A 12799-nucleotide genomic window follows, 5' to 3' on the forward strand; every position below is an offset into this window, starting at 1 on the left:
TGTGATAAATTGTTAACTTTTTGTTTTTAACGTGGCAGCATGTACTGACAATTTCTGATCAATACAGAGATGGTGTGGGTATTACCCATTAATCATGCAAAATTTAATGATGTGACCATCCACCAAATTGTGTTTCATAGGGATACCCAGCTGTAGATTCACCATGTCTAAATGCTGCAGTTTAAAAACATTTTGTTCAAATAGCTTGGTTTGCTGAAAAAGACGGCTCACTGAAGTACGCTGCTTAAACAGATTGTATTTTTTAGTGAAGGGATTTTAGTTGCTTTAGATATTATTTAATAAAGTAAATCCAGCCTATCTTCAACCCCTTGACTGACACAATGCTCTAAGTCCTCACTCTGTTTTTGAAAACTGATGACCAGAAGTTGCTGGGAAGTTGCATATTATAATGATTCAGTCAAGGTATTTACCATTCTAAAATTGGTGAAATACTCCCAGTCATTTATAGTGTAAAAAAACACTGTAAGTTATGATTCTTCATAAATTGCTGCACAATTTGTGTTGAGACAAAGGCAGAGTGGCAAAGTCCCCTTAAGCTCCCCACTAAACCTAATGCGCATCCTGAAATTGCTGGTTTCATGACACTAATATAAAATTCCTGCTGTAAATACTTTAAAGTTGCTAATGAATGTTGTGGAGGACCCTGCTAACAATGTGATTTATGGAATGGAAATGACACTCTTGGAGCCTAAGAAAGAGATGTAGGCCAATTACATTGTAACAATCTCTGGGTCAATTGCATTAGTACGTCTAACTTTCACAGTACAGTTTGAGGCATTAGCAGCTGATGCTATTTGCCCCAGTCAGAAAAACACAGAAATTCTTAAGCTGTAATTCACTGATAATTTAATTTGATAGTTGCAGATTTGATCTGAATTAGAGGTTTTCCCTCACCAAGATTTTGTGTTATCAAAATACTACCAGTACATCTCGTGCTCCACCAGGGGCGCCAACACCCTTGACCACTGCTATACAACCATCAAAGATGCCTTCTGAGCCACCCCCATCCTCACTTTGGGAAGTCAGACCACCAGGCTGTGCTCTTTCTCCCACATACAAACAGAAACTGAAACAGGAGGATCCGGTACAGTCGTGCAGTGCTGGTCTGAGGAAGCAGATGAGCTCCTACGTCACTGCTTTGAGACAGTGGACTGGTCCATGTTCAAAGACTCAGCTGCCAGCCTTGATGAGTATGCCACCACCATCACAGACTTAATCAGCAAGTGTGTGGAGGACTGTGTACCCAAGACGACAATACGGGTGTTCCCAAACAGGAAACCATGGATGAACTGGGAGATCCACTCCCTACTGAAGGAGAGGACTGCTGCACACAAATCTGGTGATCCTGATCTGTACAAGAAATCGAGGTATGACCTTCGGAAAGCTATCAGGGATGCCAAGAGGCAATACCAACTCAAAATAGAGTCCCTGACCAGCCACCAGTTATGGCAGGGCTTACATGCCAAAACAGGCTACAAGACGAAGTTGGGCTGCATAGCTAGCAACAGCGCATCCCTTCCTGATGAAAACGCATTCTATGTGCGTTTTGAACAAAAGGGAAGTGGATTGTCATCATCCACCCTGACAGCCACTGACGCAGCTGAACCTGTGATCACAGTGGAGGACGTAAGATCAGTCTTCCGGAGAATGAACACGAGGAAAGCACCTGGCCCAGATGGTGTCCCGGGCTGCGTGCTCAGATCTTGTGCTGATCAGCTGGCAGAAGTATTTGCGGACATATTCAACCTCTCCCTGCTTCAATCTCAGGTTCCCTCCTGTTTTAAGAAGGGCACTATCATCCTGGTACCAAAGAAAAGTAAGGTAACATGCCTCAATGACTACCAACCAGTGGCTCTGACATCCACCACCATGAAGTGAGAGGTTGGTCATGGAACGCATCAACTCCAGCCTACCAGACAACCTGGACCCATTGCAATTCGCCTATCGGCAAAACAGGTCTACAGCGGATGCCATGTCCCTGGCCCCATACTCAGCTCTGGAGCAACTGGACAATAAAGATACATACGTTAGACTATTGTTTATTGACTACAGGTCTGCCTTCAATACAATAATTCCAAGCAAGCTTGTCACCAAGCTCTGAGACCTAGGACTCAACACCTCCCTCTGTAACTGGATCCTTAACTTTCTAACCAACAGACTGCAATCAGTGACGATAGGCAGCAATTCCTCCGGCACGATTATTCTCAACACTGGTGCCCCACAAGGCTGCGTCCTCAGCCCTCTACTCTACTCCCTATATACTCACGACTCTGTGACCAGATTCTGCTCTAACTCCATCTACAAGTTTGCAGATGATACCACCGTTGTAGGCCGTATCTCAAACAGCGATGAGTCAGAGTACAGGAAGGAGATAAAGAGTTTAGTGGAATGGTGTCATGACAACAACCTTTCCCTCGATGTCAACAAAACAACAGAGCTGGTCATCGACTTCAGGAAAGCGGGCGGTGTACACACACCTGTCTACATCAATGGTGCTGAGGTCAAGAGGGTTGAGAGCTTCAAGTTCCTGGGAGTGAACATCACCAACAGCCTGTCCTGGTCAAATCACGTAGATGCCACGGCCAAGAAAGGTCACCAGCGCCTCTACTTCCTCAGGAGGCTAAAGAAATTTGGTTTGTCCCCTTTGACTCTCACCGACTTTTACCGATATACCATAGAAAGCATCCTATCTGGATGTATCATGGCTTGGTACGGCAACTGCTCTGCCCAGGACCGCAAGAAGCTGCAGAGAGTTATGGACACAGCCCAGCGCATCAAGGACACCAACCTCCCCTCCTTGAACTCTGTCTTTACCTCTCGTTGTCTTGGTGTAGCAGCCAGCATAATCAAAGACCCCACCACCCGGGACATTCTCTCTTCTCTCCTCTTCCATCGGGTAGAAGATACAGGACCCTGAGGGCACGTAGCACCAGACTTAAGGACAGCTTCTACCCCACTGTGATAAGACTATTGAACAGTTTCCTTATACAATGGGATGGATTATGACCTCACGATCTACCTTGTTGTGACCTTGCACCTTATTGCACTGCACTTTCTCTGTAGCTATGACACTTTACTCTGTACTGTTATTGTTTTTACCTGTACTACATCAACGCACTCTGTACTAACTCAATGTAACTGCACTGTGTAATGAATTGACCTGTATGATCAGTTTGTAAGACAAGCTTTTCACTGTACCTCGGTACAAGTGACAATAATAAACCAATACCAATACCTCCTTTCTCTTCTTGGCTGCAGTGTAAAGGAAATTCTGGGCTGCAATGGTTGGAGAGACATGGTCCTCAAATACATCTGAAAAATATTTGAAAAGTACCAATGATCAACTACCCTATTCACACATAATAATTAACAACTAACAATACAGCAGCCAAATATAGCAACAAGCTGATTTTACTTACCTTGGATACAAAATTAAATACAACTAATACAATTACATTTTTCTTAGGACAATGGAGACCGAATAGAAGTCACTGGAAATACTCAACAGGACAGCCAGCATCCATGGAGGGTGAGAGAGAATTAAATGTTTCAAGTCAATGACCTTTCATCAGAATTTTAATGTTCTGATGAAAGGTTGTCAACCTAAATTGTCAACTCTTGTTTTCTCTCTCTCTACAGATGTAGCACATAGAACAGTACAGCACAATACAGGCCCTTCGGCCCACAATGTTGTGCCGACCCTTAAACCTCACCTAAGACTATCTAACCCCTTCCTCCCACATATCCCCCTATTTTAAATTCCTCCATATGCTTATCTAGTAATCCCTTGAATTTGACCAATGTACCTGCCTCCACCACCGCCCCAGGCAGCACGTTCCATGCCCCAACCACTCTCTGGGTAAAAAACCTTCCTCTGATATTTCCCTTGAACTTCCCACCCATTACTTTAAAGCCACGCCCTCTCTTATTGAGCATTGATGCCCTGGGAAAGAGGCGCCAGCTTTCCACTCTATCTATTCTTCTCAGTATTTTGTACACCTCTATCATGTCTCCTCTCATCCTCCTTCTCTCCAAAGAGTAAAGCCCTAGCTCCCTTAGTCTCTCCTCATAATGCATACTCTCTAAACCAGGCAGCATCCTGGTCAATCTCCTCTGCACCCATTCCAATGCTTCCACATCCTTCCTAAAATGAGGCGACCAGAACTGGACACAGTACTCCAAGTGTGGTCTAAACAGAGTTTTATAGAGCTGCATCATTACCTCGTGGCTCTTAAACTCGATCCCTCGACTTATGAAAGCTAACATCCCATAAGCTTTCTTAACTACCCTATCCACCTGTGAGGCAACTTTCAGGGATCTGTGGATATGAACCCCCAGATCCCTCTGCTCCTCCACACTGCCCAGAATCCTGCTATTAACTTTGTACTCCGCCTTGGAGTTTGCCCTTCCAAAGTGTAACACCTCACACTTCTCTGGATTGAACCCCATCTGCCACTTCTCAGCCCAGCTCTGCATCCTATGAATGTCCCTCTGCAATCTTCGACAATCCTCTACACTGTCCACACCACCACCAACATTTGTGTCATCTGCAAACTTGCCAACCCACCCTTCTACCCCGTCATCCAAGTCATTAATAAAAATCACGAAAAGCAGAGGTCCCAGAACCGATACTTGTGGGACACTGCTAGTCACCGCCCTCCAATCTGAATGCACTCACTCCATCACAACCCTCTGCTTTCTACAGGCAAGCCAATTCTGAATCCACATGGCAAAGCTTCCTTGGATCCCATGCCCTTTGACCTTCTGAAGAAGCCTACCATGTGGAAACTGGTCAAATGCCTTACTAAAATCCATGTAGACCACATCTACTGCACTACCCTCATCAATCTGTCTGGTCACCTCTTCAAAGAGGCCTATCAGGCTTGTGAGGTATGATCTGCCCTTCACAAAGCCATGCTGGCTGTCCCTGATCAGACCATGATTCTCCAAATGCTCATAGATCCTATCTCTAAGAATCCTTCCCAACAGCTTGCCTACCACAGATGTAAGGCCCACTGGTCTATAATTCCCTGGACTATCCCTACTAACTTTTTTGAATAAGGGAACAACATTTGCCACCCTCCGATACTATCCCCATGGACAACGAGGACTCAAAGATCCTAGCCAAAGGCTCAGCAATCTCCTCCCTCGCCTCGCAGAGCCCTGGGGAATATTCCGTCAGGCCCCGGGAACTTATCTGTCCTAATATTTTCTAACAGCTCCAACACACCTTCTCTCTTGATATCAACATGCTCTAGAACATTAACCTTACCAACACTGTCTTCAGCGTCATCAAGGCCCCTCTCCTCGGTGAATACTGAAAAGAAATATTCATTAAGGACCTCGCCCATTTCCACAGTTTCCAGGCACACCTTCCCACCTTTAATCGGTCCTTCCTTTACTCCCGTCATCCTTCTGCTCTTCACATAAGTGAAAAATGCCTTGGGGTTTTCCTTAACCCTACTCACCAAGGCCTTTTCATGTCCCCTTCTTGCTCTCCTCAGCCCCTTCTTAAGTTCCTTCCCTATATTCCTCATGAGCCCTATCTGATCCTTGCTGCCTACACTTTATGTATGCTGCCTTCTTCCTCCTAACTAGTTGTTCCACCTCTCTTGTCACCCATGGTTCCTTCACCCTGCAATTCTTTCTCTGCCTCACCGGGACAAATTTATCCCTAACATCCTGCAAGAGATCCCTGAACAACGACCACATCTCCATAGTACATTTCCTTTCAAAAATGTCATCCCAATTCACACTCGCAAGTTCTAGCCTTATAGCCTCATAATTTGCCCTTCCCCAATTAAATACTTTCCTGTCCTCTTTGCTCCTATCCTTGTCCATGACAATGCTAAAGGTTAGGGAGCGGTGGTCACTATCCCCCAAATGCTCACCCACTGAGAGATCTGTCACCTGACCCGGTTCGTTACGCACTACGAGATCTAATATGACGTTCCCTCTAGTCGGCCTGTCAACATACTGTGACAGGAATCTATCCTGGGCACACTTAAACTCTGCCCCATCTAAACCTTTAGCACTAAGCAGGTGCCAATCAATATTTGGGAAGTTGAAGTCTCCCATGATAACAACCCTGTTATTTTTGCATCTTTCCAAAATCTGCCTCCCGATCTGCTCCTCAGTATCCTTGCTGCTACCGGGGGGCCTATAGCATACTCCCAGTAGAGGAGCTACTCCTTTCTTCTTCCTAACTTCCACCCATACTGACTCTAGCAAGGATCCTGCTACATTATCCACCCTTTCTGCAACTGTAATAGTTTCCCTGACCAGTATCACCACCCCTCCTCCTCTTCTCCCCCCTCCCTATCCCTTTTAAAACACTGAAATCCAGGAATATTCAGTATCCATTCCTGCCCTGATGACAGCCAAGTCTCTGCAAGAGCCACAATATCATAGTTCCATGTATTTATCCAAGCTCTCAGCTCATCACCTTTATTCCTGATGCTTCTTACATTTAAGTACATGTACTTTACCCCATTCACCCTACTACTTTTATACCCTATTCTCCATTTATTCTTCCTCAAACCCTCTCTATATGTTAGATCTGGCTTTACTCCATGCACTTCTTCCACTGACCTATCCCTCCAGTTCCCATTCCCCTTGCAAACACGATTATTCTCAACACTGGTGCCCCACAAGGCTGCGTCCTCAGCCCTCTACTCTACTCCCTATATACTCACGACTCTGTGACCAGATTCTGCTCTAACTCCATCTACAAGTTTGCAGATGATACCACCGTTGTAGGCCGTATCTCAAACAGCGATGAGTCAGAGTACAGGAAGGAGATAAAGAGCTTAGTGGAATGGTGTCATGACAACAACCTTTCCCTCGATGTCAACAAAACAACAGAGCTGGTCATTGACTTCAGGAAAGCGGGCGGTGTACACACACCTGTCTACATCAATGGTGCTGAGGTCAAGAGGGTTGAGAGCTTCAAGTTCCTGGGAGTGAACATCACCAACAGCCTGTCCTGGTCAAATCACGTAGATGCCACGGCCAAGAAAGGTCACCAGCGCCTCTACTTCCTCAGGAGGCTAAAGAAATTTGGTTTGTCCCCTTTGACTCTCACCGACTTTTACCGATACACCATAGAAAGCATCCTATCTGGATGTATCACGGCTTGGTATGGCAACTGCTCTGCCCAGGACCGCAAGAAGCTGCAGAGAGTTATGGACACAGCCCAGCGCATCACAGACACCAACCTCCCCTCCTTGGTCTTTACTTCTCGCTGTCTTGGTGAAGCAGCCAGCATAATCAAAGACCCCACCCACCCAGGTCATTCTCTCTTCTCTCCTCTTCCATCAGGTAGAAGATACAGGAGCCTGAGAGCACGTAGCACCAGACTTAAGGACAGCTTCTACCCCACTGTGATAAGACTATTGAACAGTTCCCTTATACAATGAGATGGACTATGACCTCACAATCTACCTTGTTATGACTATGCACCTTATTGCACTGCACTTTCTCTGTAGCTGTGACACTTTACTCTGTACTGTTATTGTTTTTACCTGTACTACCTCAACGCACTCTGTACTGTCAACGTAACTGCACTGTGTAATGAATTGACCTGTACGATCAGTATGCAAGACAAGTTTTTCACTGTACCTCGGTACAAGTGACAATAATAAACCAATACCAATACCCTCCTGAACCACATTAGCAAACCTGCCTGCAAGGATATTGGTCCCCCTCGAGTTCAGGTGTAACCCATCCAATCTGTACAGGTCCCACCTTCCCCAGAAGACATCCCAATGATCCAAACATCTAAAACCTTGCCCCCTGCACCAACTCCTCAGCCTCGCATTCATCTGCCATCTCCTCCTATTCTTACCTTCACTGTAATGTGGCACTGGCAGCAATCCTGAGATTGCTACCCTTGAGGTCCTGTTCTTCAGCCTTCTACCTAGCTCCCTAAACTCACTTTTCAGGACCTCATCCGTCTTTCTACCTATGTCGTTGGTACCAACATGTACCACGACTTCTGGCTGCTTTCCCTCCCACACAAGAATGCTGTGGACCTGATCAGACATCCTGGACCCTGGCACCTGGGAGGCAACATACCATAGCCTGACCTGCCGAGTATTTCCAGCATTTTCCATTCTTTTTTTAAAAACAGATTTCTCGTATTTGCATATTCTTTTCGCTTTGTTTTGAAATTAGTCAGATTCTCTCTAAAATTAATAACACAGAAGAAAATCTTTAACACAATCAAATCCAGGCATATTTTGTGGAGCTCACCAAATTTCATCCGAATGTACTCATATGGATCCTCCTGCCAGAGTTCCTCATCTTCATCTTTGTAACACATCAGAGGGAAGACCACTTCTTCAGAAATGCTCTGTATTAATTATAAGTCAGTGGAGGAGAAAGAGTGCAAGAACAAGAGTGAGTCAAGGAAAGAAAAAAGTTCTGGGGGCATGAATTCATTTTACCACAATCACCAAATAAAGTCATCCACAGATCAAGATTTACAACCAGTAATGTGCAGTCAAATGATCAAAATTAGTGAATAGATTGAAGAAGCACAAGCTGAGAAGAATGAACAACAAGTTACATTTCTGCTTTGCTTTGTTATGAATGATGATTCTCACACTGCATAAGAAACCTATATTAAAATAAGGATGGCACCTGCAGTATAACATTGTAACAATACTCTATCTCATTGTACGCTAATCAATACATGTACACTTCATGGATCAATCACTCTGTTCCATTGCTCCCTCATTAGTCTTCCAACTGAAGATTTCACTGCTTCTTTAAGCCCACATCAGTTCAGCCACATCCCTCTGAAGTTCACTACCAGTTCGCACCTGAAGACAATGAAACGATAGATGTCTCCACCACAATTGGCTGTTAAGGCCAAGTCCATAGGTTTACTTAAGAAGCAGAGAAATAGATTTCTAGATACAAAAGGCATCAAGGGGTATGAGGAGAGAATAAGAACGTGGTATTGGTATGGAGGATCATATTGAACAGTGGAGCTGGCTTACACCCAATTCTATTCTTCAATGTTTCTACCAAGGTGGCATTGAGGCGAAAGGTTAAACACTTCTTGAATGGTAGAGCAGGCACCGGTGACCAATTCCTGCTTCCAATTCTTACGTCCATAATAAAAAAGAAATTCAGCTTTTACAGAAATTTCCCAATTGCCAACTTTTCAGTATCCAGTCCCTCATTCTTAGCACATTGATCAAAGAGGAAGCGGGCAAGTTAAACTCAAATGGTGTTTACCTGAATGTGGGGCTTCATTTGTTTCCATGTGAGAGAGTGATTAACACCTTGATTTAGATAGTTAAGGACTTGCTGTAGCACCCGAGGTGCAACATATTGTTTCTGTCGGTGCTGATCCACTAATTTCAGCAACACCTAAGAAAAGAGAACACAATCAATGTCTTGCACACGATTCAACTGGATTTGGGATGTGAAACACAAGCATTATTTTCATTTCAACTGTCTCATGAGTTTTAATTTCACAAAATATGTTGCGTTGCTGAAACATTTGAAATTTGTTACATTTATTTTTAAGTCTCAACGTCATGATCTGAAATTTATTCTCACCAGCTATCAAATCCCACGGTCAATGTGTAAAGCTTTAATATAAGTCATATAGATGAGGATTTTTTTTTAAAAGAGGATTAAGTGACCTCAGAGCTCTGGGATCAGGATGAACAAGAAACTGTTCCAAAAGCTATCCATGGAGCTTCATCTGGACAACATCCAAGAACAGGTTTGGGCTTGATTACCATTGCCCATGCAGTTGAATTGTTGCAGATGTTTGGGTCCTGATTTTGAACATGCCAGCAGATAAAAGGCATAAACTTTTTTTTAAATGGGAATTTCTTACCCATTCTGAACAGCTTGGCCATTTTGCACTGCAGCACAGGTGGCTGTGGGGCCATAAAACAGGTGAAGCAACTGATCTAGAATAATTATACTGTGCCACTAAAGAGGAAGTGAGTAGTGGCAGAAAGGAGACATTGAACTAAATGGTAGACTTCTGTAGATAATACCAACCCTTTGATGCTATCACTGGATATTGTGCATGACATATAGCAATGGAGGATGGAAGGCAGTTCCATTGGTGGCGAGGAAGTGGAAGGGAGATCTCAGAGAGTGTGTAAGTTGGGAAACAATTAAGATAACTAAATATTGCTACAAGACATGAATTGCTTTGCATTTCACAACAATAAATCAGCTAAACCCAACTGTGGTAAAATGCTGTCCAAGAGCAAGTTCAAGTTATGGTACATCACGGTATACTGGACAGTCAATACCTTGTGCCAGTATTCGTACTACGTTCTGGCTAGATTGCCCAACTTGAATGAGTGGCAAAGTACTACATCAACATCAGAAATGATTCTCTGAAAGGAAATTACTTGGAAAAAAAAGTAACCTGCTGAATAGATGGAGAGGTTGTAAAAACTGTCAATCCCACTTAAAATTAATGCAGTCAGTATCTGTTAATGTTAACGTTATGTGAAATTTACAACACACAAAATTGGCAAATTCCGCATGTTCCAACTCGCACTCCTCCACTCTCTCACCCATCATCCAATCCCATGATCATGTTCCTTTCTCCCTCAATTCTACTACTTAATGAGGTTAAAGCAGATTTGCAAGATTTCCATATCAGATTATTAATGGCCATCTTATTTTATGATGACCCATAATTTAGTTCTCCCCAAAAAAAGGAAACATCTTCTCTGCATTTATCCTTTCAAGCCCTTCCATAATTTTAAAGCATGCTCTCAAGTGACCTGCCATCCTTCTCTTTTCAAGAGAAAAGTCTTTTTGCTCATAGATTTACCCTCTCGTTTATGGTAACATTTTTAAAAATCTTTCTTGCACTTTCTCCGGTGCTTCAGTTTAACTTTTTTCATTTTCTGTACATGAATAGAGCTTCACAAACTTGAACAAAGTCTGAGCCAAACTGATCCGAGACAAGGCATTCATTATATTAAAGCCAAACACAATAGATCCATAGAGAGCAGTAGGGACATCACCCACAGAATATCATCCAGTACATGTCTGCCCAACCGTTGCTCAGTATAAAGCAATATGCAAGAAACTTGAACAACAGAGTTTTACCACACAGACCCTGTACGTGAGAGATCACAAGGTCATTTTATCGCAAAAGCAAATGATCTGTTGAGGCACCTGCTGCACTACAAAGATTGCTGCAACTCCACAACTTGTTTGCAATAGAATAGCTTCTTGCCCTGTGACCACTCAGGAATGAAGCTGTGCAACCTGTGCACTGGTTAGAGACTCTACACATAAACAAACATATTGCCATGTACGTAAATCACATCAACAGTCACTGCAGCAAAACAGAAGCAGACACAGCAGGGTGCAAAACCTGGAGAACTTTTTTCTGGGCTTTTGATTTGATGATCAGCTCGGAAGCAAAGACCCTGTCATAGGAACAATGTTCTGCTGCATTTAGTAGTGAATCAAAAATATAAGGCAAGGGCTTATGTATGTTACTTATCACCGTGCCTTTGATCAGACTCAATTTACAACTACTTATCTAGAACAACAATTATGTCAATTTATATAGCGCTTTAGCATTGTCAGACAAGCCAAAATGATTCACAAGAGTGTTATCAAACCAAGGCACAGAAGGATACAAGGACAGATGACCAAAAGCTTGTTCAGAGTGGTAGGTTGAAAGGAATGTCTTAAGACTAAAGAGGAGCGGAGAGCTCTTTGGAAATTCTAAAGTGCATAGCCTTGGTTGTTCTCAATTGATCTCCAAACTAAGCAATTGTTTATTCTTAATGATGATATCCACCACATTAATGTATGCTTTTCTCCCTCCCTTATCTGTAATTCCCCCAATTTTTTTCACGGCTTGTCTTCATAACCCTGTATATTTAATGATATTTTGCATCACCTGGTCATATAGTTTTTCCCTGTATATCTTCCTCCCTGGCACTAACTTCTCCACCTTCCTACTACACTTAATAATATATTTACCCAACTGTACATGTTTGGATCTCCTGCAGTACTTTAACCCTTTGAGATATCTCTTCTATCTATGGCCCGTTGATGATTCGTGAATTGTGAACCTCTACCAGTGGGAAACATGCATTTAACTGCCAGGGCTATGCACTTCTGAATTTCCTTAGAGCTCCTTGCTCCTCTTTTTTGTCTTAAGACATTCCTTTCAACCTACCACTCTGAACAAGCTTTTGGTCATCTGTCCTTGTATCCTTCTGTGCCTTGGTTTGATAACACTCTTGTGAATCATTTTGGCTTGTCTTGCAGTGCTAAAGTGCCAACTAGAATGAGCTTCACAATTTCTTCCCTGGGGAATCAAGTAATAAAATGAGTGTTAAGATGTTGCATGGTTTTAAAAATGCATTAATTCAGTGTTGCATGCCAGGCCAATGAATGTTTTATTTGAGCATATACTACTGCAAAATCTGGTTCACAAGAATCAAAGTTTTGTGCACCAGAGACAACAAAGACTAGGCCGTTCACATGGCCCTTTCTCAGTATGCTACTCCATTAGCAAGTTCCAGTGAACTGCAGATCCAGGGTGCGGAAGGGGATAGAGAGATTATCGTTGATTGGGGGTGGGGGAGAAACATCCACAATCCTCTGGGGTGCAGAATTCTGAAGATTTACAAACCTTGAAGGAATTTCTCCTCCTCCCAGACCAAACTGGCTGATAACCTATACTGAGACCATCACCCCTAGATCTTAACCTTCCAGATAAAAGAAACAACCTCTTGAATCTGCCCTGCAAAGCCCACTA

General features: G+C 43.3%; 1 protein-coding gene across 4 annotated transcripts in view; it reads right to left on the reverse strand.

Moving 5' to 3' along the window:
- ipo8 (importin 8) overlaps positions 1-12799 on the reverse strand; it is a 102230-nt gene that overhangs the window by 43552 nt on the left and 45879 nt on the right. For all 4 annotated transcript variants that reach the window (XM_052030571.1, XM_052030569.1, XM_052030573.1 and 1 more), the window contains 3 exons: positions 9268-9402; positions 8275-8374; positions 3257-3333 (listed from right to left, as the gene is read on the reverse strand). In XM_052030571.1, coding sequence (XP_051886531.1) covers positions 3257-3333; positions 8275-8374; positions 9268-9402 — 312 coding nt within the window. The remainder of the gene's footprint in view (positions 1-3256; positions 3334-8274; positions 8375-9267; positions 9403-12799) is intronic.

The sequence above is a fragment of the Pristis pectinata genome, chromosome 15 (genome assembly GCF_009764475.1).
Source record: "Pristis pectinata isolate sPriPec2 chromosome 15, sPriPec2.1.pri, whole genome shotgun sequence".
Taxonomy (NCBI): Eukaryota; Metazoa; Chordata; class Chondrichthyes; order Rhinopristiformes; family Pristidae; genus Pristis; species Pristis pectinata.